The sequence below is a fragment of the Simochromis diagramma genome, unplaced genomic scaffold (assembly GCF_900408965.1).
Source record: "Simochromis diagramma unplaced genomic scaffold, fSimDia1.1 OVJJ01000107.1, whole genome shotgun sequence".
Lineage (NCBI taxonomy): Eukaryota > Metazoa > Chordata > Actinopteri > Cichliformes > Cichlidae > Simochromis > Simochromis diagramma.
Window position 1 is genome coordinate 3,527,689 of NW_024387209.1, and position 25,124 is coordinate 3,552,812.

The window sequence follows — 25,124 nt, forward strand, 5'->3', positions numbered from 1 at the left end:
AAAGTTAAGATAAACTATTTAAAAATAAAGTTTTACACCAGCAACAAATCATTCTGTGGTACTACCAACATATTTACAAGAAGGAAAGTCATGCGACAGCAGTGGCTTTCAGTATCTAGTGTGCATATGCAAAGTGATACACAACATATACAGAAGCATGGCTCATATGTAGGGTGTTCCAAATTGAGCGACCCCTGGGGACAGATGGTGAATCACTCAGACCTCAGCTATTTCCAAACCCATGTCAACAACAGCTCACGGCCACAGTAGCAACAAGAATGAGAGGACAGGGGACGAAGCCATAATCACAGTTTGTTCCTGTGGTTGCTTTTAGTGTTGGCACATTATGAAAGCATAATTCCAGGTTTACAGTTACATTTTGTTTGGACTTGCGGAATTACTCCAAAGCCTTACGCATAAAGATTTAAGCCAAAATAATGAATCTTTTTGTTCTTGCCAGCAATATATACACTTTAAATATTCATGGTTCTTATATTAAGTTTCTTCAAGTTCTAAAACCCATATTTATATTTTAAATCAAACTCATGTAAACATCCTTACCTGTAGATCAAACTTCCAATTCTTTTTCTGTGATGATTAAGTAAAAAAAATCAGGAAAGATTAAATATTTCCTTTTCAAAACAGTGATTCCGTTTCAATCTACAATTCGGAAGTCCTTCCGAAGTCTCTCAGTGACTAAACCTTCTGCCTCTGAGCTTCTTCTCTCACTCCCCCTGTCCTCTCTGATTCATGTCACCCGACATGTGCTCTTCTGGAGCGAGGTGGGGCTGTACCACTGAAACACCCGCAAGGGGTGAGTTGGCACTCTGGGATGATCACTGAGCGTTCCCGGCAGCGGGGGAGGAACTCCACCGCTGTCACCACCTCTACCTCCACCCATGTGCCTGGAAAAAAAAAAACTACAACTCCTGCACCATCTGTCTGCCTGGTAATGCCATTAGGGGGATCCCTTTACTGTGCATCTCACTCACTCCCCCACATCCTAAACTTTAAATCCTTAATAAGTGGGAGGTTCTATTGTTTAAAAGAATCCCATAAACTCTGTTAATTATATTAGAACCATAAGACTTTTCAGAAATCGGTTGTGCATATTTTCCACCAGCTGAGCTCTCGGTCTTTTCCTCCTTCTGACCTTTAACAGAATAGAAAATGCCTTTGTTCTGGTTGATAAAACATGCTCTTTTAGACTTGACTAAGCCACGATGGCACTTTTCCAGCTGCAATTTAACCCCATAGTGATTGTAAATCATCGGAACAAACACTGCCATTTGCCATGTTATGGCTCAGATAGGACAAACTAAAAATGCACAGAGCAGCAGCATCTGGGTAACACTGTAGTATCAGCTTCCAGTGGATCAAAAATCTAACAGACCCACAAATACCTAATTTGGTCTCGCCAACTAACAGATGTTAAATGAGCCAGTGGGATAAAATTACAAAAGTGAAACCAGTCTCTGACTCACAGAGTGATTGTTTCTGTAGTGAATTTTATCTTTTTAAAGATGGTTTGGGGTATTTTTATTTTTGGTATTTTTTGTTTTTAACTTGTTTAGATGTCACATTGAAGAGAACAGAACCAAAGAATTTGAGACTTTCACTACATTTTTACACTCGTTCCAGACTCACGCTGGTATGTGCATACATTGGGAGACAAACATTAAGTGGTATGCACATCTGCTCCAGATGTAGCGTAAAGGAAGAGGGGTAGACTAGTGTTAAAAGAGCTTGACCTTCATCTGGAATATCAAGGGATGAGCATGCTGCAAATAACCAGCCTGCCAGAGTTCCCTTCAGCCAGGCAATGATCATTGTTTCTGTTTCAGAATATGCAATTTCTGCTAAACCTGAGATGTTTTTGGGAATCTGTCATATAGAAAATTTACTGTTTTCACTACTGTCTTGCAAGAATGAAAGTTTTCAGACAATCTGACCTGCCATCTCCTGGCCAGTATGGGAAGGCACAGGATCCAGAGCACTCCTCACTCATTTCTCCAAGATGCAAGCAACGTCTGACAGAATAATAGGATTTCATGCATTGGCTGAAAATGTGTCACATGTTTTAGGCAGTCAGCTATCAATTTCGGGATGTCAGAGCTTCTATCATCAGAAAAGTCCAGCAATTATGTAATATTATAAGACCGTTATAGTATAATGATGTCATTACTGCCTGAGAGAAGGGCATTAATACAAGAATATATGGATTTTTTTTTATGTTTGCAAGATTTAGAAATATGGATAGCCAAACTTATCAGAAGCTACTTAAGTCTCATCACTGGCCAAAGGACTAAAAATGACATGTCCTAGATTTGACTTTGCTTATGAAATACGGACATAGTAATACATTTAATGTCCAACTATGTCAACAGTCAAAAGATATATCATGTCCCAGCCTGGTGCCTATCGTAGAACCGTCAATGTTAGGGAGCAGAGCTCCAGTGTGGTATTTAATCCAGTGACCATTGTTATGAATGACACAAACAAGCAGCTCTCCAGCTGCATAGAACAAATTGCTTTATTATGGTGTCGATAAATAGCTGCAGTGGGCCTCAAATTAGATTGGTTGAGTCACCAAGCCTTGGCTAACACAAATAGCTTACAGCTTGCTTCTTACACCAGTTAACAAGTATAACATGCCATTCCTTCTGCTGCAAAAGGACAATGCCATGCCATCACTACTACTATTTTTAATATGTAGATGAAGCCAAATCAACTCAAAGAAATATTTGAACATATTGAAGCAAGAAAAAAAAAGCTTTTGACTTTGTCAGAGTCTTTCAGTCTCTCTTACTCACACACTCTGACTCAAACCTGTGCCTGTGCATGCTTTGTATTCCCTCAAGTAACAGGTGCTGTCCTTTTTCACGAAAGTGCCAGAGGCATTACTCATGCTGTGTTGCACGTGGACACGCATACATCCACACGTAGCACCTGGCTCTGAGCTGTATTCTCTTAAGTGTTCACTTGAGTGTCTCATTGCTACATCACAGCCTTGGAAACAATTAAAAAGCCATTTAAACACCTGCGTCCAATAGCTTATTATAAATAGACAACGTGCTACACAAACTGTTATTGCCGTATCCATCCAGCTGGGATGGAGATTACACACATTGTTAGTACATTCAGGATTAGCAGACAGGTTGATTGAAGTGTCCCATTTGCCAACATACCTATATCTCAATTAAAACATAGCATATCATTTGATACTGTATACTGTCAACATGTCATATGTACAATACTTCTGTTCCAACATGTATTGTTTTTTTTCTTACAAAAGCAAAAATAATTTAGTTATCCAGCATGTTCTCTGTAGTCATGATTCATTTAAGTAGAGTTCAAACTTGATTTGTTGGCATAGTGATAGAATATTGGTCAATTTGTTCATATTGAATGTAATTTTTATACAGATGATACAGTTTTCTATGTAAATTACTGACTATACAAAATGACACAGATTCCCAGCTGTGCCGTGGTGTTCAAGGGTTGAAACCTTAAGATAAGCTGAACACGCCTAAAGGGCAGACCGTGATCTTCTAAAATATAGGAGCCATTTTTTCAAAATAGCCAGATTTAAATATAGAAGCACATTTAAAGTTTACGTGCAAGATTAAATGGACATGTCTCTCACCCACTTAGAAAAGAGCCGTGAAATTATAGCTTTCGTGGACACAGATAATGTTACCTCTTCAATGAAGGTCTTTTTGAAATTGGGAGTGTGTCTGCCTAACAGTTAGCTTTGTCAACTGTGAAAACATTTTCACTCTGTTTTGCAACAGGAAGCATTGTAACTCACATGTCAAATGTTTCTATTTTCTGTGTAATACAATAGTTTTAGAATTCTAAGGTGTACATTTTATTGGTAATTTAATGTATTAAATATAATTGACTTTATTTTAGCTGTAGAATAAGTTCAAAGACATACAGTGAAGTTTTTACATTACTCTATGCACACAGTGGTGTAATTACATCGCTGCTGATTCCACAGGAATTAAGAGCTTCTGTTTTTAAACAAAATGGACTTGATTAATTGATCATCAGTGTGAAGTGAGGAGTTTTGGCAGTTTGCTGGATGGGAGCATTCAGGTGTGTAAACACAATGCCGCAGTCGTTCCAGGAGTGGATGTTCCATCAAGGTCAGACAATGCTCAGAAAAACTGCAAAGAAACTCAAGAGCTACACCTCAGACTCTACAGGTTTCAGTTAGCATGCTGAATGTGAAAGTTCATCAGGGTGCAATTTGAAAAAGACTGAACAAGTGTGTTTAGTATGGTTTTCAGGAAAAACACCTTATTTTAAAAATGACAGTTTGTTTTAGGTTATCACAGGTGAATCTTTACAAACCCAATGACTTCTAGAACAATGTCCTTTGGACAGATTAGACAAAAATGCAGACAAACCCAGCACATGTGCACAAAAGACCTCATCATCAACTCTCAAGAATGGTGGTGGAGGGGTGATGATTGTTTTACAGTCACAGGACCTGGGTAACTTGCATTAGACCATGAACTCCACTGTATAGCAAAGTGTTCTAGAGCAGCGGTCCCCGACCTTTTTTGCGCCACGGACCGGTTCATGCCCAACAATATTTTCACAGACCGGCCTTTAAGGTGTTGCGGATAAATACAACAAAATAAAACTAGTACCGGTACCGTAAAAAAGAAGATTTATTCATAACACACATGAAAAGACCCAGGAAAACCGAGTTAACGATAAAAACGATAACAAAATAACGCTCAAAACCGATAAAACCCCTGAAAGCATACATTTCACACCTGAGCCACAACTTTCGCGGCCCGGTACCAAACGACTCACGGACCGGTACCGCTCCGAGGCCCGGGGGTTGGGGACCGCTGTTCTAGAGTCAAATGTGAGGCCATTTGTCCCAATGGCGAAAGCTTGGCTGGGTCATGTAACAGGACAATGATCTCAAGCGCAGCAGCACATCTACCACAGAATGGCAGAATGAAGGTATCACAATTGTCCAGTCAAAGCACAGACCTCAGTGTGATTAAAATAATGTGGCTGGATCTTATGAAACCTGTGCATAAACGATTGCCTGCAAATATCATTGAACTGAAGCCAATGTAAATAAGAGTGAGCCAAAATTCCTCCAAAATAATGTGAAAGTCATGCACATAAAACAATCACTTCAAAGTGCAATAATTTTGCTAAAGGTGGTTCTACAAGCTCCTGAATCGTTATGCACATCTTTTACTTGACTATATTAAATGATCCAATAAGATCATGACTGGCAACAAAGCTTTGAACGTACAGAGGCAGGCCTGCACATGCACAAACATCTATATACATACATGCGGTGATGTCAGCAACTCATCCAATGTCTCACAGGAGGATGTGACATTCACCTTCACAGCTTTCATACCACTGTGACGACGGCAAGTCTGCATGCCACCAGAGGGTGACTGGGTTTGACTGACAAATGACTGACTTGCCCTAAAGAGCTGTGTTCATGTGTGTGAGCGTGAGATATATGTTAGAAGAGGGGGCTCAAAACAGGGTGATATTGCAAATAAACTCTTTATTGTGCATCAATTTCAGTTATGGAATCATTAATTTTAAGACATATACGTGTGTTTTTTTTTATTAAAAATTCCTGAAAAAATACAAATCTATTAAAGCCAAGCTGAGCTATTTTACTTTTCTAAAAACAAACATTTCAGCCACGTTCTGGACTTTACACCAGAAAATTAGAGAGAAAGTGAGACAGGATGATGTGACAGTCCATCGGTGAAAAGGTGTCATGGTTGGCGTATCAGTGACTGGCACAAGGAAAACTGTCGCTGCCGTGGTTTTATATTTGCCATGTCTGTCTCTCGGTCTATCTGTCACTGTCCGGCTGTCACAGTTTGAATTGAGGTGATGCGTCTGTATCAGTGTCTGTCTCCGAGATTACTTTCAGGGTGATGTCATCCATCTGTCTCTCTGTCATCTGAGTAACTGTCATAAAAAGCTATGTCTGACCGTCTGCCAGCAGCATCTGATTCATGTCAACTCATTTTTATTCATGCAAGAGAAGAACTGTCAGATCAAGCTGGAGATTGGAAGATATGGGATTTCTTGTTAAGCTAAACCTCAAAGAACCATTTTTACCATTTTGGGGTGAAGCTCGGTGTAAAATAAGGGCAATAACAATAATAGGAGGCCATGAAGTACCATTATTGCAAATTTGTGTTGCAACGTGGGTCCATCTGTACAAAAATGTCATTAGCAGGGATTTAAAGTGTGAATTTCTTTTTCAATGTTTCAGTGTGCTGTTTAGTTTTTGTGTCACTATAAGACTGGACTCCCACACGCACCACCACACATTTCCTATATTCCTATATTCCTATATTCCTATAATCCTATAATCCTATAATTTATAATCTTTATAATCTCTTCTGCTATTTGCACATTCTTTACTGTAAATTCCTACGTTAATTTGTAAATTTTGTAGTAAACTGTAAATTGTAAATATTGTAAAACTTTTCTTCTGTCATTTAATGGTCGGGCATTGTACAGCTACAAGCATTTCACCCCCATGTCATACTGTGTATGGTTGTGTGTGTGTGACAAATAAAATTTGAATTTGAATTTGAATTCTACAGTATAATTGATCACATGTTCTAGTTGCTGCAGGAGAAAAAGACAGGAGCTCTGAATACCAGTAACAAGTAAAACTTAAAATATCCAAATCTTTATTCCCAATCTAGAGGTTGCATGCAGAAGAGGAACACTGCTCAAAGGCAAGTTCCAGTAAACATGCACAAGGCCGCACAAAAAGCAATAACACTAGAAATCATGAAAATGTAGAATTTAAACTTGAAATGCACAACAATGTTTGGAAAGGTAGAAGAGGAAATGAAAGTGGCGAGAAGAAAAGCAAAAATAGGAAGCAGAAACTGCTTAAGCACAACAAGGTAGTGAGCAGTTACAAAATAACAAGTGTCATTAAGTAACAGTAAATCTTTTAAGTAACAGTAACATAATACATTACTGTTATTACATTTAGTAATTACATAACAATTAACAGGTAAATATTGCTTTCTGTGTAATTTAAGAAATGTAACGAGTGCTAATTTTGAGAGAAAATTTTGAAGTTGTACCAATTCCTGGCGGCAGATCAAATGCATGCATCCAATCTTACAAGGAGATTGCTTCTGATTGGGTCATTTCCAAACTCTTCGCAGCTTTCTACAAAACTAAATAAGTTATGATTGGATCTCATCACTCCAGAACATTTTCATCTCCTTTTTATTCCTTTCATCACAGTTTTTGTGCTCGAGAGTTTTTACTTAGCTATTGTCTTGTTTTTGTCAGAAAATAAAAGGTTGGCGGGAGAAAATTTGGTCAGCAAAATTAACACTGGAGTAGTGCAGCCGATTACTTTCTCTGGCATGCAATTAAGTGACTTTTAAGAAAAGTAATGAGTAATGTGTAATATCCAACCAAACATCCATCCAGTTCAGGGTCAAGGGCAAAAGATTGTCAAAGGTTATGTTTGTCCTGAAATGTAATGTTTTCCTAGGCTTCATCATCCTGTCACATGCCTTTCTGAAGCAAAATGCTGCATGTCAGGGCATTCAAATGTGACAGCAACAGGTCCCAATAAAGCGTCAGTATGTGATGAGCAGAACATCAGAATTAGAATCACACCAGCATATCTGGCGTGCCTGTCTCTGGACGTGGCGTGCTCTGCTAACTGCCACACGTGACATCATCAAGACATCATTATCTGCATGCTGTCTGCACAGGTGCCAGTCTGTCATCCCCTGACTCTGTCAGAGCTTTCCACGACCATATTTACCTCTGCTGCATTCCTATAGCACCAATATGCAAATGTGGGTTTTTTTTCTGTTTTTTTATGACACATTTCTTAATATTTGACAACTTAACATGAGTAAAATGTATGTTAAATACTGGATACTAACAGTCATAAATGAGCCTGCGCTGACCAAAGCTGTTTGAAAAATGGGAAAAAGCAGGGTGGCAGACAGCGAGAATTTATATAAAGCTACACGGAGACATCGAGGCAGACAGTAGGAGAAAGGAGGCATTAAGAGATGGGGACACGCTCAGCAGGGTTGCCATTGCTGGGATTTGAACCTGCTGCCACCGCTCACCGTGCTGTCAGCAAGAAGTCTAACTAGAAGCATTATGCGGTCATGCGAGGCACACACATGCAGGCTGCTTTTAAAATACCCCACTGCGCTCCATGTCTCAGGGTTTTATCTCTGCAAACGTTTAATGTGTACAGTAGATCTGTCAGTAAATGTTCTCAATTCAATTATATAGCTTAATTTTTTGTAATTAGGCTTTTTAATGATAAAAAATGGCAATGACTGAGGAAAAAAAACACCGCCACCAGTGTCTGTCTGTCACTGGAGCGACACAGAATGCAGAAGCTGGGTTTCCGTTAGGATAACAGGCAGGGAGGTTACTATCAGCCTGCAGTACCACACACTGTGTTTGTCCAAGTCAGAACAGCTGTTTGGTGTCGGCCTGTGTGCTTCAGACACACTGCTGCCCGCTCAAGCAGAGAGAGAATGATTAAGTCGAGTCTAATTAGGGATCATCTGTCAATGAGTATCTGCTGAGCAACTGAAGGTAAGTCAGATTCAACAGTAACAGTTTTTAAACAGATCTTGGAATATAATTTTGTATAATTTTGTATCATCTCATGCGGCAAAATTTTCAACTCACTACAAAAGTTACGATTGTTCAAACATCGTTTTAAAAAGAAATTCATTCCTACATGAACTGTGTCACAGTCCAAGCTTTCTGCAGCTCACACGACGTTACCAGCCAACCGAGGTCCCTAATAGTTTTGGTGTACCCAAATTGCAGCCCGCTCATAAAATGTTCCACACACAAATTGCTCGCTCCATGAGTCATTTTATACCACATAGGTGCCAAACACACAGGAAGCAACACTGTTGACATGGAAACCTAATAAACAGACAAACAGACTCGACTATAGACCGAATAGACAGAAATGTGTACTCTTGTAATTTTTTCTGGGCAACAGTGCAAGGAGATGCTAGTCTAAAAGCAAAGTGATGTATATATAAAATGAAATACCATAAAAAAGAGTTTATCCAGAGAAAAACATAGCAACAATATAATAATAAAAATATATACAACTTGAAAACATCTGACTAGGGCAACTGCACAATTACTTGAGATTGACAGAGATTTAAAGTTAAGAAAGTTGCTAGTTGTAATTGAAAGGCTACACAGAACCACTCACCAGTCAGTGCTTTCCAGCTGCTCTTCTTCTGTCCTTGACTTTATGTCATTCCTAATTCTGTCACTAATTTTTTTTCTTTTCCCAATGCGCTCAGACCTCACAGTCTCAAATCAAATCCTCACTTGTATTACACCCCAAATGTAAAACGTCTTTGCTTCTCTCAGCCTCTCTGTCTCTGTCTCTCTGTCGGTCTCTATCCAGCTATTCCAGACATGTTTCAGGGCTCAGCCCCAGCCAAATATGGGAGGAGGCCGGCGAACGAGGAAGGCGGCCTGCGCTGTCAGTGGGCATGCTGCCCTACTGTACACCACACAGACACAGAGACACACACAGACACACTCTCCAGTGGCAAGGTTGTTTTTAGAGGCTGTTTTCATTCTTTATAGATGAGTTATCTAACAATCATTTTATGTAATGCTCTTATGATTCTTTAGAAACTTATGGAAAACCTGATGAAGGTGAGGAAGCACTTCTAAATGTTACTGCAAACTCTTAAGGACTGAATTACAAAACACAAATGTATCCAGCACCAAATGGTGGTGTTAATTCATTAGACTTCATAAAATATAGCGAAAGGGGTCCAAATATATTTGATATTTGTATCAGTGCTTTGATACTGATGGAGACTAATTATGCCTAAATCAAACATATTATGTCCTTTACTGCAAAAGTCTGGAGTCATCCTTCATTCCTTTGTATTTTGGTAGGAAAATGCGGTGATTTATTAAAATGTTTAAACATACATGAAAATATAATATGTTTATCTGTCAAGATGATCTCAAACTGCTTCAGCAATGTTAAGGTGGAGAGGCCAATCCATGATTCACAGTGTTCATTTTTAAATAAAATGTTTTACAGTTGGTATTGCATGTTGGATCGAACTCTGGCGGTTCTGTTATGTGTTTGTAATTCATCACTTTTAAGAAAATCTTTAACACCACTGACTGAAATGTATCCCAAATCATGACACTGTAGACAGTGTTGTACCTCTTTCCTGACCTCCAACATACATACTGATGATGATTTGGATTCAACACTCCATCAGACAAGTTTTTGTGTAATTTTCATACCTCAGTCTTTTCTCCCTGTTTCCCTTCACTAAGAATAGCTTCCTGACAGCCGCCCTTCCACTGAGGCTTTAGTGAACAGTAGATGGATCAGCTGAAGACCTTTGATGGATTTTTTTCTGATTTCTTAAGGACATGACTTTCAGATACTGTTCATTTGCTGTAGGTATTTTTTTGGCGAGCCACTGCGCAAAATGCCAAGATACACCAAGTTTTCACAATTTAAAATACAATACAATTTAAACAATATTTTTTTGTTAATTATTAAAAACTCATAGGTCAGTGTTAAGTTTCTTAATAATTATATACATTAAAAAACAACCCGGAAAATGTTCACGTACAAGGATTGGACTGAAAATGAGTGAAAAAACAGCCAATGTCCAAAGAAAAACATGGAAAAACCTTCAGAAAGTTGGACAGCTGTTGCTCAAGACAATGTTAAAAAATTACAAGAAAAATCTGACTCCCTGCGAGCCAAATGTAAAGAAATGAGTGATGGCGCAGGTCTTCTACCCCCCACCTGTCATGAAATCCCTCAATTCTGCTACAATAGCGTGTTCCTTGGCTTTTTAGCCAGGCCATTAGTGATGACAAGACCAGACCAGGTAGAGGTTCGGAGCTAGGATTATTAGTGGATCCTTGGAAAATGTTGTCTTCTTAAGGGGTTAGCAGCCAAGCTGAGGTACAAATCTCTACGGCCACCCATTGGGCCAAATGGTTGCCTTTTTACTGATTTGACCTCTGGGCCAACAGCTGCCTCCAGACCACAGGGCTTCTAGTGGAGCAAAGGGAAGCCGACAAACACAAGGTGCACTACATAAACATGCACTCCTGCATACCTCATGAAAAACTGCAACAGAGCTACACTAACATGCAAATATTTACAAGCACACAGACCAGCTTGCATGCCCATATAGAGCAAAAAACACTGTATAATACAAACAGCCGGGCACATACCAGACTCCTCTCCTTTTTTTGTCCATGTGCCTGTGCGTCAGTATGAACCACACACATCTCTAAGCTACCAAATCCTTCAGACCTTTTTAAGATGCCCGTCTTTCACCGAGTTCTCTCAACTGGATTTCCAAGGTCAGTGGACTCTGTTAAAAATGGCGTCAGGAAGAGCTCGCCAAACCTCAAAAGTATTCAGACATCAACACCTGAGGATGAAGCATTTGTTCAATTATTTAAATGAGACCCGACGAGTGATCATTGTCCACTGAGCTGGAGCAGTTAAAAATAGGCCATTCTGTCATAGAGCTTATAAGAGTTTGGAGTTTGTGTGGGCTTGCCAACTCAAATGTACATCGTACGCGTGATTAACCTTTTTTCACAGAGGTGGTTATATTTTATCAAACGCCAAAAAAAAGATTGTTCACCAGTCTTGTGTTAACCAATTCTTTGAATCTTGCATTTTCAGTTTTGTGTCTTCCAAAACAACTAAGGTACAGAGCATCCTCTGTCGATCCAAACCTTGTGAATACAGACACCATATTCTTGCGCAAGTCTCGACTCAGCATCCACACGCCCGCATCCAAGTGTAAGAGCGAAGCCTGCAATTAGAGAGATGAATACACTGGCTGGGAGTTTTTCGTTATTTTTTTCTGCTGAGTGCTGCGAACACCGCTGCCCATTCAATTAGGATCAAACTTGCAATCCTGGCGATTCCCACTGACCTTCCTGCAGCACAGCAATTACTGCAACGGTTCTCTGGGGATGTTCATAAAAATGAAATGGGTCTTTGCAAAGCTGGAAGAAAAAAATCCCATATATAAAAGTGGACGCAGCACTACAAAGACTGCCAAGTCCTGACTCAACCAAGAGTGACTACATCCTCCTGTTTGTGCAGATTTCTTTGATTAACAGCAGTAATCATGAATCTCATCATTACTGAGAGGATCCAAGGGACCGTGCCAGACTGGCAGCTATTGTAAGTAGCCAAAAATACATTTTACGAACTGCAGAAGCAGTGATGATGATGATGATGTGTTAGTGATTCCACTTCTCCAGTTGTTCATTTGCACACTGGATATATAAACATTAACAAAAGGCAAACGCTATGTAAAGCAGGTTTGTAGCATATCTGCATTACTTGGCTGACAATCAGACAACCAAACATTCCTTTCTTTGTGCCATATTTCAAAATCCAGGGCTCTGAAGTAAAAATACTTTAGATAAAAAAAACAAACACAGCTTCTATAATGGGTGTTTAGCATTTTATGGAGTGCCCGCATTTTAAGTTCTGGACTCCTGGCACAGAAGCAATAGCTCAGAGTGGATAGAAATGAATAGGGGCACTTGCGGGAGTTAGGCCCGGTGGTGTTTTAAGTTACACCCCCCTCGGGGAGGGAGCAGCCAGTAACAGGGTGACTGACGCCCCCTATTTCTTCAGCAGCTATTTAAAGTCCTAACTGACAAGCTGGGAGAGTAGCAGTAGGAGGAGGAGGAGGGTGTAGGGCTTTACAGGAAATCCTTCCCTTTGGTCAAGGCTCTAGATCTTGATCTGATAAGGGTGAGGAACTTGATTTATCTGTGAAAGAAAGGTTGGTACTTATGTGTATTATTATTATCATTACAAACTATATATATGATTTTGTTTCTGTTTTCTGTTTCAGTCTTCTTTATATTTGTATATTCCTGTGTGTACAAAAAGCGTTAATCTCCTATCCAGGTGGTTCTTTCAGAAAAGTCAGGTTACCTGGTTGACATTTTTCCCTATTTAGAATTTCGCCTCTCCAAAATAGTCACTGTATGTCATTTGCATACCGTGGTCAGCATCTGCAGCTTCCTCACAGCGATGGCTGAAACTCTCATATGAGTCCCAGCGGATCAGAGGGTCCTGGGTGTTGTAGTCCACTGAAACACTCGGCCCATTCTCCAAGTGACTCAGGCCTGTGGTTCACACAAGTAACATCATCATACAGGGCACTGTCATATTAGAACGTTTATATACAGCGACAATATTTGAGGTTGGAATGGCCTAAAACATTTAATAATAAGTTATCTTCTATCAGTCTGTACATTTGACATGGAGTTCCTCTATCAGTGGTTTGTGGCTATATTGACTTACACTCTGTTATTGGGAAAACCACTTTTGATTAATCAGCATTTTTATATTAAGGTATTTGTGTATAAAATTCATTACGCTTAAATAACAAATGTTGTTTTATTCTTAAATAGTGTTTTTTCAAACACAACATTGATTTGTTTGGGATAAATCTTCTGTTATCACTATGTTTTCTTTTTGCTATTTTATTTTTTATGCTAACACATTTCTCATGACTTTTACTCTCAACGGACTCTTTGGTTGACTCTGATGTATTTACATTAACGTACATTATGCTTTCGCATCAAGTTTATTAATGTAAATAGTTCCTTTATAAACAAATTTAAAAAAAAAAAGAAGTATCATATTTTAACACACTGACACACATTTAAACCACCACCCAACGTAAGGCCACAGCTGCCCTAAATTAACAATATTGGTAATTACAAAAATCATTTCTTACATATTTGTAATGGTTAATCCAAACATTTGTGCACAAAAATGTTGTTCTTTTCCATGAACTTTCAAATTTGCTGTTTAACAAAACAGCAGAAAAAAAGTAAAGCACACTATTGTTTTTGATTAAGAGCTGATATCACTGTTTTTGTTTTTTTGTTTTTTACTTGCTTTACTTTTACTTTACCTGAACAAAAACAAGTGTTTAGGTGATTGGATGTTTTGCTTGACTCATTTCTGAATTCTTCTCAGAGGAGTCCAGTGTGCCGGCTCAGATTTGGGGGTGATAACGTGCATTCAGTATCTTATTTACCTAATAAATAACTATATATACTTAGCTTACATATATCCATTTTCCTGTTTTATTTTTATAACAGGTGGTCTAATAAATTCAGGGCCTGTATACATGCACACTTATGAACCCCTGGTATTCTCTGAGAGCTTCAATTAAAATAATACATTTTAAGAAAATTCTTTTTTAAATTTTGAAAATAAAAATAAAAAACTTGCAGTGGCTAATACATCAGATCTCAGTTCTAAATGTTGAAAAAAACATGTGATGCTAACAATCAATTTCTCCTTTCCAAAAATGGATTACCTTTGATTTTCTCCGGTCCGTATGAGAACACGAACTCCACCTTCCCGTACTCTGGAAACCTCTCATCTGCAGACACACACAGCGAGAAATTAAAACCATGAAAGCATGTGTGGGTTTCACATCAAACAAAGGCACAGTTACAATTTATCATAGATAGGGTTTATTATTTTACAGTTTTTCTGTATGAATTTAAATTACTTATCCAAATTCAAATAAATTGTGCAAATTTAGTGTGAATTTGATCTTCCTTTAATAAGAAATCTCTGGTTACTTATCACCATAATCACAGTGTTACTGTAAGTGAATGCTTTTCTGCTTCACCACCAGAGGACCCTGTTTACTGTGAAACTGTGGGGAACACTGTCCTCCTGCATCAGGACCCATGAATTTTTCCATGCTGCAAACCAGAGATCCAAGCAGCAGAGAGAAGAGCGTCAGACACTGAAGCCATTATACAGTCTCGAGGTAACATTTTGATGAGTCTAGGTCAACACTAGGACAGTGAACACCACCAGTCTTTTGTGTATAAATACACAAGTCATAAAGCTTTTGTCATATCAGTGCTAATCTTCTGTATTTTTTAAAAAAATAACCCTTTTTGAGATACATAACCTTGATTCACAAAAACTCTATACAACTGTATGTTTTTAAGTGTCAAACAGTGTGTTGTGTAAATCCACCCAAATTAAAATGACCTTTGAAGGTCTCGTCCAGCTCACTCTTCCCAAAAACCACCCCAAGATCATGGATGGCACAAGTATGGAACTGCACCCTGAACACAACGTCTCTGGTTGGGCTTCTGTATCTCTTGTGGTAACACTTGAGCTAAGTTTAACAGATAATAGAGAAAAAATGGAGAAACATCATGAGACTCTATATAATATTAGGAAAATGTAAAGAAAAAAAGGTAAATGGAAGGCAACTGTTGTTTAAGTAAAGAAACATTTTTTGTTATCTTACCAGGATGTCTCCCTTAAGAAGCAGTCCAGGTTCAATGGTGATACAGATACTGGTGTTGCTGTCCCCTTGCACATTGCTACAGTTAAAAAGACAAAATACTAACCTTTAAAATAAAATTACTTTTCACCTTACAGGTTCATTTTATGCCTGAATTCAAACACAAACCACGCTGAACTAGAATAAAAATTCCCATACTATATTCCTGACGTGTAGACTGGTTGCATTGCCTGGTAGATTTTCAGGAAAGGACGGCAACCTGTGAAATGATATAAATAAGAAATCTGAAGTGTGTTCAAGAAAAACAGTTTTTCCTAGTTTTTTAAAATTTTCATTTAAAAAAATCTGCCAGTGGTAAATGGTAAATGGCCTGTATTTGTATAGCGCTTTACTGGTAGATGCTCACCTCCTTTGGACTCAAAGTTAGGTATGCCGTGCATGATGACGTGATGCAGGAACAGAGGCTTGTTGTTGATTTTTATGTGTCCTGACAGAAGGCCGTTGAAGTATCGCACATACCTGGACACAATGAAAAGTAAGCACTCAGTCCCAAAGTCTTTACAGATCAAGCTTAAAGATGAGGACAAATAACAAAACTGCAGGTTTTCCTCTCTCCATTCACTTGAATTTTCATAGGCCTTTATTTTAAACAATGCTTTAGAAAAACCCATAATGACATGTTATTATTACAAGGCATGTAAATGCTTTAGAGTGTAAGTAAGAGAGGGAATGAAAAACTAAAAACAGCAGACTAAGGGTGATACCGTCGGGTGTTAAGGTTGTGCAGCCAAAGAAGTAAAAAGATTGGATGGATTATTTTGGAACTAGAAGTCTTCTGTTATCGGTACTAGTCACTTGTAACTGAACAAACCTTTGATAAAGGGATTCGTTGGACCTGATGTGAACAATAGAATGAATGTTAGAAGACTGCCTGTATTATGGGGAAATGCTCTCTGGGGATCATGAATATCTTCACAAAATCTCATGGCAAACAGCCGAATCCTTGTTGAGACATCACTTTATCCTCCCACTAAGCACCTCCTGGCTAAGTTACACGCCAAATCCTCATCCTGCTCATTCGGTGCGGTTCACCTTTACCGCCTGTGAGCTCCAACAAAACAGCCCGAACAAAATTTCACTCGTTAAACAGCCTTTATCCACTTTGGGAAACGTCACACTGAGTTGATGTGTACGGAGGCCAGTTGGGGGTCTGCTGAGTTACTGTGGTCTGGTTGTTAATGATGATAATGATGATGGTACCGAACGTAACCTTGACCGCAGGGTTGCCACATGCACACGCCTTCCTTGCTCTGCTGTCAGTGGCCAGATGGTTTTGCCTCTGTGAAATTCAATTAGACCGAGCTGGGACGCCATGTTAGCAGTACTGAGATTAACAAAGGCTTGTAAGTATACCATATATGTGTGTGTGTGCGATATGACACATAATTACATTCTGTCTTATAACAAGAAAACATCCTGTGATGAAGGTCCTGGATGAGGCAGTGCCATTACAACATCTTTTTGTCATTTTCTGTTGAGTTGATTTTCTTTTTTTTAACTCATACTGCTAGCAATTGTATTTATATAGCACATTTAATTACATGTAATCTCAATGTGCATATTAAAATTAAACCTAAAAAAAAATCTGCTACTGTCAGATATACACTCAGTGATATATTAGGTACAACTACTCCACCATTTGTTGATGTAAATTTCTAACCAGGTAATTAGATGGCAGCAAAAAACTGCATTTAGTGATTTAGACATGATGGCTTGCTGAACTTCTGAGCATCAGAATGAGGAAGAAAGATCATTTAAGTGACTTTGAACACGGTTGTTGGTGCCAGACATGCTATTCTAAATTTGGTTGGTGTCGTCATGTAAACAACATGAAAGCGTGGATCCATCCTGGTTGGTATCAACGGTTCAGGCTTCTGGTGGTGTAATGGTGTGGAGGATATTTTCTCAGCACACTTTGCGGTCTTTAGTACCACGGGAGCATTGTTCAAACACCACAGTCAGTATTGACATGCTCAGTATTGTTGCTAACCATGTACATCCCTTTATGACCACAGTGTACCATCTTCTGATTTCTGCTTCCAGCAGGATAACTCACCATGTCACAAAACTCATGAACCTAACAGTGAGTTCACTCTTCTCAAATGAACTCTACAGTCACCAGATCTCAATCCAACAGACCACCTCTGGGGTGTGAGATTCACATCATGGAAGTTCAGCCAATAAATCTGCAGCAACTGTTTGATGCTGTCATATCAATTTGGGCGGAAATCTTCTGAGAAGTGTTTTCAGCACCTTGTTAACTCTATGCCATGAAGAAAAAGATGAAGGTGATCCAAACTGGTACTAGTGAGTTACACCTAACAAAGTGACCAGTGAGTCTATATTTTTAGCCAGACAGATTTCCAATTTGAAAGTTACAGGAGTAAGATAAAGCTGGGGTATGGGGGGTTCTGCTAATGCCATCACTTCACTGTACTGTGACCCTTATTCCTGTGATTTCCATTCAAGTTCTTTGTGAGCAACTAGAAAAGCACATAAAACAGGTTAATGATGTTTTGTCCCATAAATTAAATCAGAACACTTCCAATCCTCTACACAAACGTTCACTGTGCTTTCTGCTGCATACTACTATTTTCACGCTAATCATTTAATGACACTAAAATGCTACATGTAACACCTTTAATCCTGCCTTTTACTGGCTTTCGTGGAAGCGGCGGCCTGAGATCATCTCCCACTCTTGATGTTAATGTCACACATTCCAGACCATAATGCTGCCAGTCTCTGGGGGCAGAGATAATTATATCCAAAGCAGGAAATAGCAGCGGGGCAGAGGGCAAGCCTATAGACCTGTTAAAGAATGACTGGCTGACTAATTCACAAGCTTAAATGAAGTGGTGTTAAGTCCCCTGGTGTTTCCTGTGTTCCTTCGCATATCCCCCATAACCTTTTTCCTGCTCATCCTTTCTGAAAAGCCCAGATCAAGACACCAATCTTCTCATGTGAAGAAGGGAAACTGAGAGGGGTCAAGCCTTTTAGCGCCTCCCTGCCTAATATGCAAAGGCAGCTAATAATGTAATAGGAGCAGATTTATGACTTAGAGAACAAGAAGACAGTGTCCCTTGAGTGAAAAGTACAACAAAAAATAAATTGCTCAAATGTTTTTTAACCGTTCTTGATTGGTTTGACTGGCTCTGGTTTGGAGTTATACCACTGTATTGCAAAAAAGTGTAGATGAAGTCACGGAAAATATGCTCTGATATGCTTAAAAGACAAGAATGTACTGTCAGCAAGCCTTGCAGCCTCCCCAGAGACACCAGTGGAATTCCTTAGACAGACAAGACAAGATAGATGGCCTCTCTTGGTGCTGTTTCCTCTTAATTACCCTAATTAAAACAAAATTGGTGATAAACGGAAAAAAATAGAAAGAATTTCCTCTGTAGAATTTTTCTAAATCTAAATGGGAGAGATTAAGTTAACACACTCACTATTAAAAGCATGGAGCTGAGACTTTTTCTTCCCTTTTTTCCAAAAACAAAATCCAAAAATCAAATCTCAGTTTCACGGCTGTAGCTATAGCCTTGTCTGCTGGAGTTGAGTTTTGCAATTGCACTATTTTTAGATACAGGTAACTAGTTTCTTATTGGCATTCTTATTAGTGGTATATAGAATTTGAATCTGATGGTCATAATTCTGTTAATTTTGACAAAACTGTCAAACATGGATTTATTACTCTACTAATCGGAAAGTTAGTGCTTCAACCCTTGGCCACTTCAAAGCATCCTTAGGAAAGGGTCCTAATCCTAAGTTGCTCTCTGATGCGTTCATCGGAGTGTGAATGTGTGTGAATGTTAGAAAGCATTTGACCTAAATGCTGTGGTTAATGAGACATGTTGTATAAAGTGTTACGAGTGCTCAAGTACAGTAGAACTGTGTAAAATTACTAAGAAGTGTTAAATCCTCTACTAACCCTTCAGAGCCTTAGCATCAGTATTAAATGGGCTGCAAGAGTCCTTTGGAAATGTGGGCAAAGTGCTACAGTGTTCAGACTAGTTCACCTCATAGCAGATGTCAATAGGAAGTGAGGTAATAACTTACCTCCTCTGTGATGGCTGACCCACAGGAAGTGCTTTGTCTTCATAGAAGCGCCTCATTGCAAACCTGTCCAGTGCCTGGTCAGCACTTAGAGACACAAGAACTGGGTAAGTGATGTTATCATTCACCACAGAACATTTTGAAGATTACAAAACAACAAGGAGAACAGCCTTTATTTTGGAAAACCTGCTGAGATTTAGAAATACCCCCCAGCTTTCATCATTTATGAAGCAGCTTTCATTCCCCCAGGAACCCTCCCACCTATTAACATCTGGTAGCATTAAAGAACGATGACATTTTCAGAGTGTTTCTTCTCACAGAGCCAGAAAAATGAGCTGGCCAGAGTCGAGTGTTTAGCTGTTATAATCACATCGTTGTTTAATTTTCAAGGCTGCTGAAGTCCCAGACTTCAAGGTCTAACCGTGATGGATTGTTGCTCCTGTCCTTACATAACCCTTCGACGAGGAGATTTAAAGGATCAAAGCACGTAGATCAAACTTTTTCAGTGCTGACAGCCTAAAATGTTCACCTCTGTTTAAACTCAAACACCAATGCAATCTAATATGTAACACTACATAACACGTTTTAGGCTGTGTCTGATCATGACATGTTTGATACCTTGCAGATATGTTGCTGTAATGCATGTAAGCAGCCACCACAACACCCGTTCGACCTCGGTTCCCCTGTGAAAGAAACACAAAACAGGGCTTGTTTAAATGATTTAAAGAGTCAAGATGCGTAACAGGAAAATTGATGGGAATTAGGGAAGATTCCAAAAGGATCATTGAATTAATGATCAAGAAACAGAGCAGAAACAAATCCCCCTTCGATGGTAATAAATTGGTCTTCAAGCATTTTCATGTGTAATTGAAACCCAAAAGTTGGAGCTATATATAAATAATAATGTTTAATCATTCTGCTTCGTTAAAGCAGTCGGCTCAATTCGAGCATAAACTTTGTTGCGTGTCCTGCTTTATCTGGATACCATGTGCAAATACTCTGAAACAACAGAGGATTCATTGCATAAATGTGAGAGCTAAACAATCGGCAACCTCCAAGGCTGAAAGATGAAGAAACTGTAGTTTCTCAACTTTCGGCTCGCTTCACAAGCAGCCAATTCCCATACATGCCCATGTTACCAGCCATAGTTAAAATGACTAGCAGAATTTAATGCTAAATTAATGCTAATTTTCCCTTTTGTAACATCTTTACTGGTGGTGACCACTTTAAATTTTAATACTTTGAATGACTGGTGGCTATGAAATAGGTTGAATGCCATTTACTAGACTTGCCTATCAAAGCTGAAAAAGTAAATTGAAACTCCTAATTGTTTTTGTGATATTTTACCTTTTGGAGAAGTTTTAATACATAAGACATCCTTGTGTATCTCTAAAGTCTAAGCTTGCTAACCAAGCAAGCCAGAGTTATCCAAAGCTAGCCAAGTGTTAGCGCTCTAGCCCAATTATGCTCACTTCTGATTACCTTAAAAACAGTGACAACCAGAATACATAATAGGAACACCGGTGATACAGTAGCTCATCCGGCTCATAAGCCACTGCCTTGATAACAGTTTTGCGTGAAACCCAATTATGTGATCGCGGTGTATTATTTTGATTAAATTCACATGTCCAGTGGGGATGTTCCACCACGGCATAAGGTTATTGGTCCTTCAGCTAGATGAGCTTAAAACAGTAGTCCATAGCTCAATGTGTGACTTCACAGTGACTATGTTTTATGTCAAGCTATGAAACTGAATAACTACAAATTATGTTGATTTTATGAGATCAGCAATGAAAAAAATAATCACATTTCCATATTTAGAGGGAAACTTTACAATCTCTATGCCCAGCCAATAAATGTTCCAGCACATCACCGCCACGTTATAACAGATGTTTTTACACTTTCTTTTTCTGCCTTACCTTATTGTGCAGTACCACCACATTGCGTGTGTCTCCATTGAGCCACGTGTCAATGGCCTTGCACATGCTGCAGATCTTATCCAGTGCTGGCGCATGGTGGTCCGGCCAGCCAAACTCAAGAACCTGAGAATGATTATCCGTCAAATGAGCTTTCGCTTTCGAATTTTGTTCTTCCTAACCATGAATATACAGTATATATCATGTTTGTACCTTATGGTTTAACTTTGTTAAGTCGCTCTGTCCTTCGCTCAGGTTGAGCACCTGAAATCAGGAAGAGAGTATATCAAAGCAACTGATGGACATGTGATGCATTTTAGAAAATCTTTGTTTTTCGTTTTCAAGGATATACTGTAACCATCTTCCAAAAAACCTGACGAACAGCAAACAAAAGTGTCAATACAGTCCTGTGCTCCAGTTTCAGCTGAGGGTATTTCTTACCAGATAGTGCTCGCCATGTTTTGACCGCAGCATCGTCGCCACCTCTTTGAGGTTGGTGTTGTAGCTTTGCTCCTCGGCCCCAGCGGGAAAAGAGACAGAGATGATTCTCTCTGTGATGTAGACCAGGTCGACCTCATAGCTCTCCTCCATGGCCTGAACCACACTCTGACTCCTGCAGAGGTAGAAGGTGCAGAAGGTCTTGAAGCTTGCCAGTGGCAGATTTTACATCACAGCACCATTTCACATTTTTGATTGGCAACAAGTTCTTTTTGAAGCAACATAAGCTGTGATTTCAAAGGGAATGGTCAACTCTATTGTATATAGATCTGATAGATCTGCACTGATCAGAGTTCAATCACAGAATCCACAGAGTTAAGCTCAGTCTACAATATTCATTTGCAAACCCTACTGAGTTTGTCACATGTCATATAGTGTCATACAGGCTTAGACCCCCAACCAGTAAAGGGTTTCTAAGAATGATACCAATATTTGATAATTGAAAAATCACAAACATCAGACCATTTTTTTCCATTTGAAACATACAAAACATATCCGTGTTCTCTAATATTTAATATGTGTAGTTGTCCATACTATGGCGAGAGTGAAGTTTAAGTCACTCTGTTGCTAATAGGGAAGCTGCTTGTACACAGTAGACACAGTAAATGCCAAATCCAGTACATCGGCAAACAGCTAATATCAGCCAAGCTTTACATAGCACACTGTAGGTAATTATTTTAGTCTATCTACAGTTATAGCTGCCTGTGCAAACCGCTTTGCAACCATCTCCATCCCAGCTTCTCATTTTCATGCAGTTTCTGACTTGTTGTAAAATTAAATTTTTGTTGTGTTTGGGAAAAAGACCATCTTTATTACATCTCATTATGATAAATACAAATATAAATTAATAAAATATACTGGTACGTTTCAACATAGTTACTGTATAGTTGCCAGAAATTTTTAAGAGGCAACTCAATTTAGAAGGACACATCTTGCAAAGGATGCTTTGACCTTTTAACCTTATCAGCACTAATCATAAGTTTTCCAGTTCTATTCTAGTGCAGGATTGCAGCTGCTGTGAGAACATTTCTTGAACTCTCTGATTTCTCTCTGGGATTAGCCAACAGAGTTTATCACAAACATCCACTTCATCACATGTAAACTCCTGCAGCTCACTCTTATATTCCTTGGAAAGGAAAAGATTTTCAGTCCTTCTGTGACTGTTGACATGACCTCTTCCAATATTACGCAACCTATTTCACCGGCCAAACAGCGCAGTTTTTTTGTTCTGTTTTGTTTTTGGTCAGCAGACATACGGTAAAGCCCTGCATGAGAAACAGCCATGCTTCAAGAATGACAAACAGCGGAGAATATGGAGTGAAAATTTACATTCCTACACACCCAGCACAAACAATCAGTTTCTAATCTTCATTAATAATAATCAAGGACTGTAATGACTTAAAGAGCTTATTAAAGACTAAACAATAATTTGGTAATCTTAGAAGTCATGCTGTTTAGATTGTAGAAAAAATAGATTTAATTTTTTCCACTTATGGAACCCTTATTTCTCCTAATGAAAGCAGTGTGAACAACAATACAACATGGCTGTGTGATGGTGCTTTCTTACCGCGACTGCTTTCGCCTTATCTCCACGCTCTTGCAGGACCTCGTAGATCCCTGGTGAGCACATACACACAGGCACACACAGGCAGATGGTGGGAGTCAGAGGGAGAAAAATGATTCATAAGCAAACTCCATCTGGTAGTCATGATGATTTTATTGAATTACAGTCTGACATAAGCTATTAGGGAAAAGTCAGATCACAGACACAAAACTGAAACTGCTATGAAAAGATGGAGAGAGAAGAATCAGCTGAAACAGAATGATGAAAAGTAAAAGAAGCAGCTGACAAAAGAAGGCATTCAACCAAGACGCTTGACAAAAGGAACCGAGCAACAGAAAGAAGACAAAGAATAACGAAAAAGTATAAGAGGTGTAAAAAAAAAAAAAAAAAAACAAGTATGAGAAATGAGGAGCGTTTTAACAGAAAACCATCCTGAACTGGGGTCTTGTCAAGACTCGAGCACACAATTAATTATCCTGTCCTTTACCCAGATATTTACAGAGGGAAGAGTGAGAACAGGTTGTTTCACTGTGACAGGGCTGCAGATGGAAAATGTTACTAAATATGCTGTACTGTCGAGGAATTGCTGCATAATAGATGCTAGAGTTGGCTCTTCCTCTTACTGCCTGTCGGCTGAGGGGATAACTCTGTGTGAGTCAGGAAGATGAAGCCATCCAAAAAGACAAAACGACTGCTGAATTAATCTCCGCGGACATCATCTGTGACATACTTTACTTTCCCCCCCCACATCGTCATAAAGAGTGAGCGCTCGGCTTCACCGCTGAAGAGGTTAAATAAGTGATGTTGGCAAGAAGTGTCTCAAGGTTAAACACGGAGCTCCCATGGCTCTTCTTACTGCTTGCGAGTGGCTTCCCATAGAAAAAGCTAATGCAACCCCCCACCCCAATGAGCCAAAATGGTCACATAATTCTAAGTGATCTGACAGGAACCAGATGCTAAACGCACCACGGACGATGGTGTTTGCAAAATGAAACAGCCTGTTCACACAAGGCTTCACAAGTGTTTCGATGTTATATGTCACATCACAGGGACAATCTGTTAGCCTGCAGCAACATAGATACATAAATGAAAGTCAATCTGCATGTAAAGTGGGGTAAACGTCTCTGAGATTTAACGTTCACTGTTTGCCCGGTGACACCGGGTTCTGCATCTACCTCACACTTACATCTGTACCCAAGCTCTCTATTGACATTCACTATTAAAAACACAAGCCACAGCCACTGCATGACCAATGCAATGTGTTTTGACTCAATCTTGCTTCTACTATAAATATAAAGGAGAAGAGTGGTTCCCAACTTTTTTCTATCCAAGTGTTTCCTAAGCGCCAATAGACTGGAAAAAAAGCTTTTCTTAAACACCTTTTATGTTTAAATGTGTTGAGTTCAGCTTTATTCATCTGTTTTATTATTCCATAACTTCCAATTTGAAACATTCATCCATGATTTTTAGACACTATTCCATTTAACAGCTCGGCATCTGGGCAATTCTAAATGTTTATCTGTCTTATTCTTTCAGCCGTTATGGTGTGTTCCTGACTAAGTAAGAAATCATAAGTCCCTAATTGCACATTTTTTGCAGAAGACCCCCTTCACTCAGATTTCCCATTTGGACAGTCGAAGTAGA

The 25,124-nt window shown here is 39.1% G+C and overlaps 1 protein-coding gene across 3 annotated transcripts in view; it reads right to left on the reverse strand.

Annotated features, from left to right (window-relative positions):
* Positions 1–25,124, reverse strand: part of LOC120746114 (tensin-like) — a 121,306-nt gene that overhangs the window by 19,424 nt on the left and 76,758 nt on the right. For all 3 annotated transcript variants that reach the window (XM_040051408.1, XM_040051406.1, XM_040051407.1), the window contains exons 6-17: positions 23,484–23,533; positions 21,860–22,031; positions 21,632–21,682; positions 21,422–21,544; positions 20,121–20,185; positions 19,506–19,589; positions 15,796–15,908; positions 15,588–15,648; positions 15,393–15,468; positions 15,128–15,257; positions 14,433–14,498; positions 13,099–13,224 (exon numbers count right to left, since the gene is read on the reverse strand). In XM_040051408.1, the coding sequence (XP_039907342.1) occupies positions 13,099–13,224; positions 14,433–14,498; positions 15,128–15,257; positions 15,393–15,468; positions 15,588–15,648; positions 15,796–15,908; positions 19,506–19,589; positions 20,121–20,185; positions 21,422–21,544; positions 21,632–21,682; positions 21,860–22,031; positions 23,484–23,533 (1,117 nt within the window). The remainder of the gene's footprint in view (positions 1–13,098; positions 13,225–14,432; positions 14,499–15,127; positions 15,258–15,392; positions 15,469–15,587; positions 15,649–15,795; positions 15,909–19,505; positions 19,590–20,120; positions 20,186–21,421; positions 21,545–21,631; positions 21,683–21,859; positions 22,032–23,483; positions 23,534–25,124) is intronic.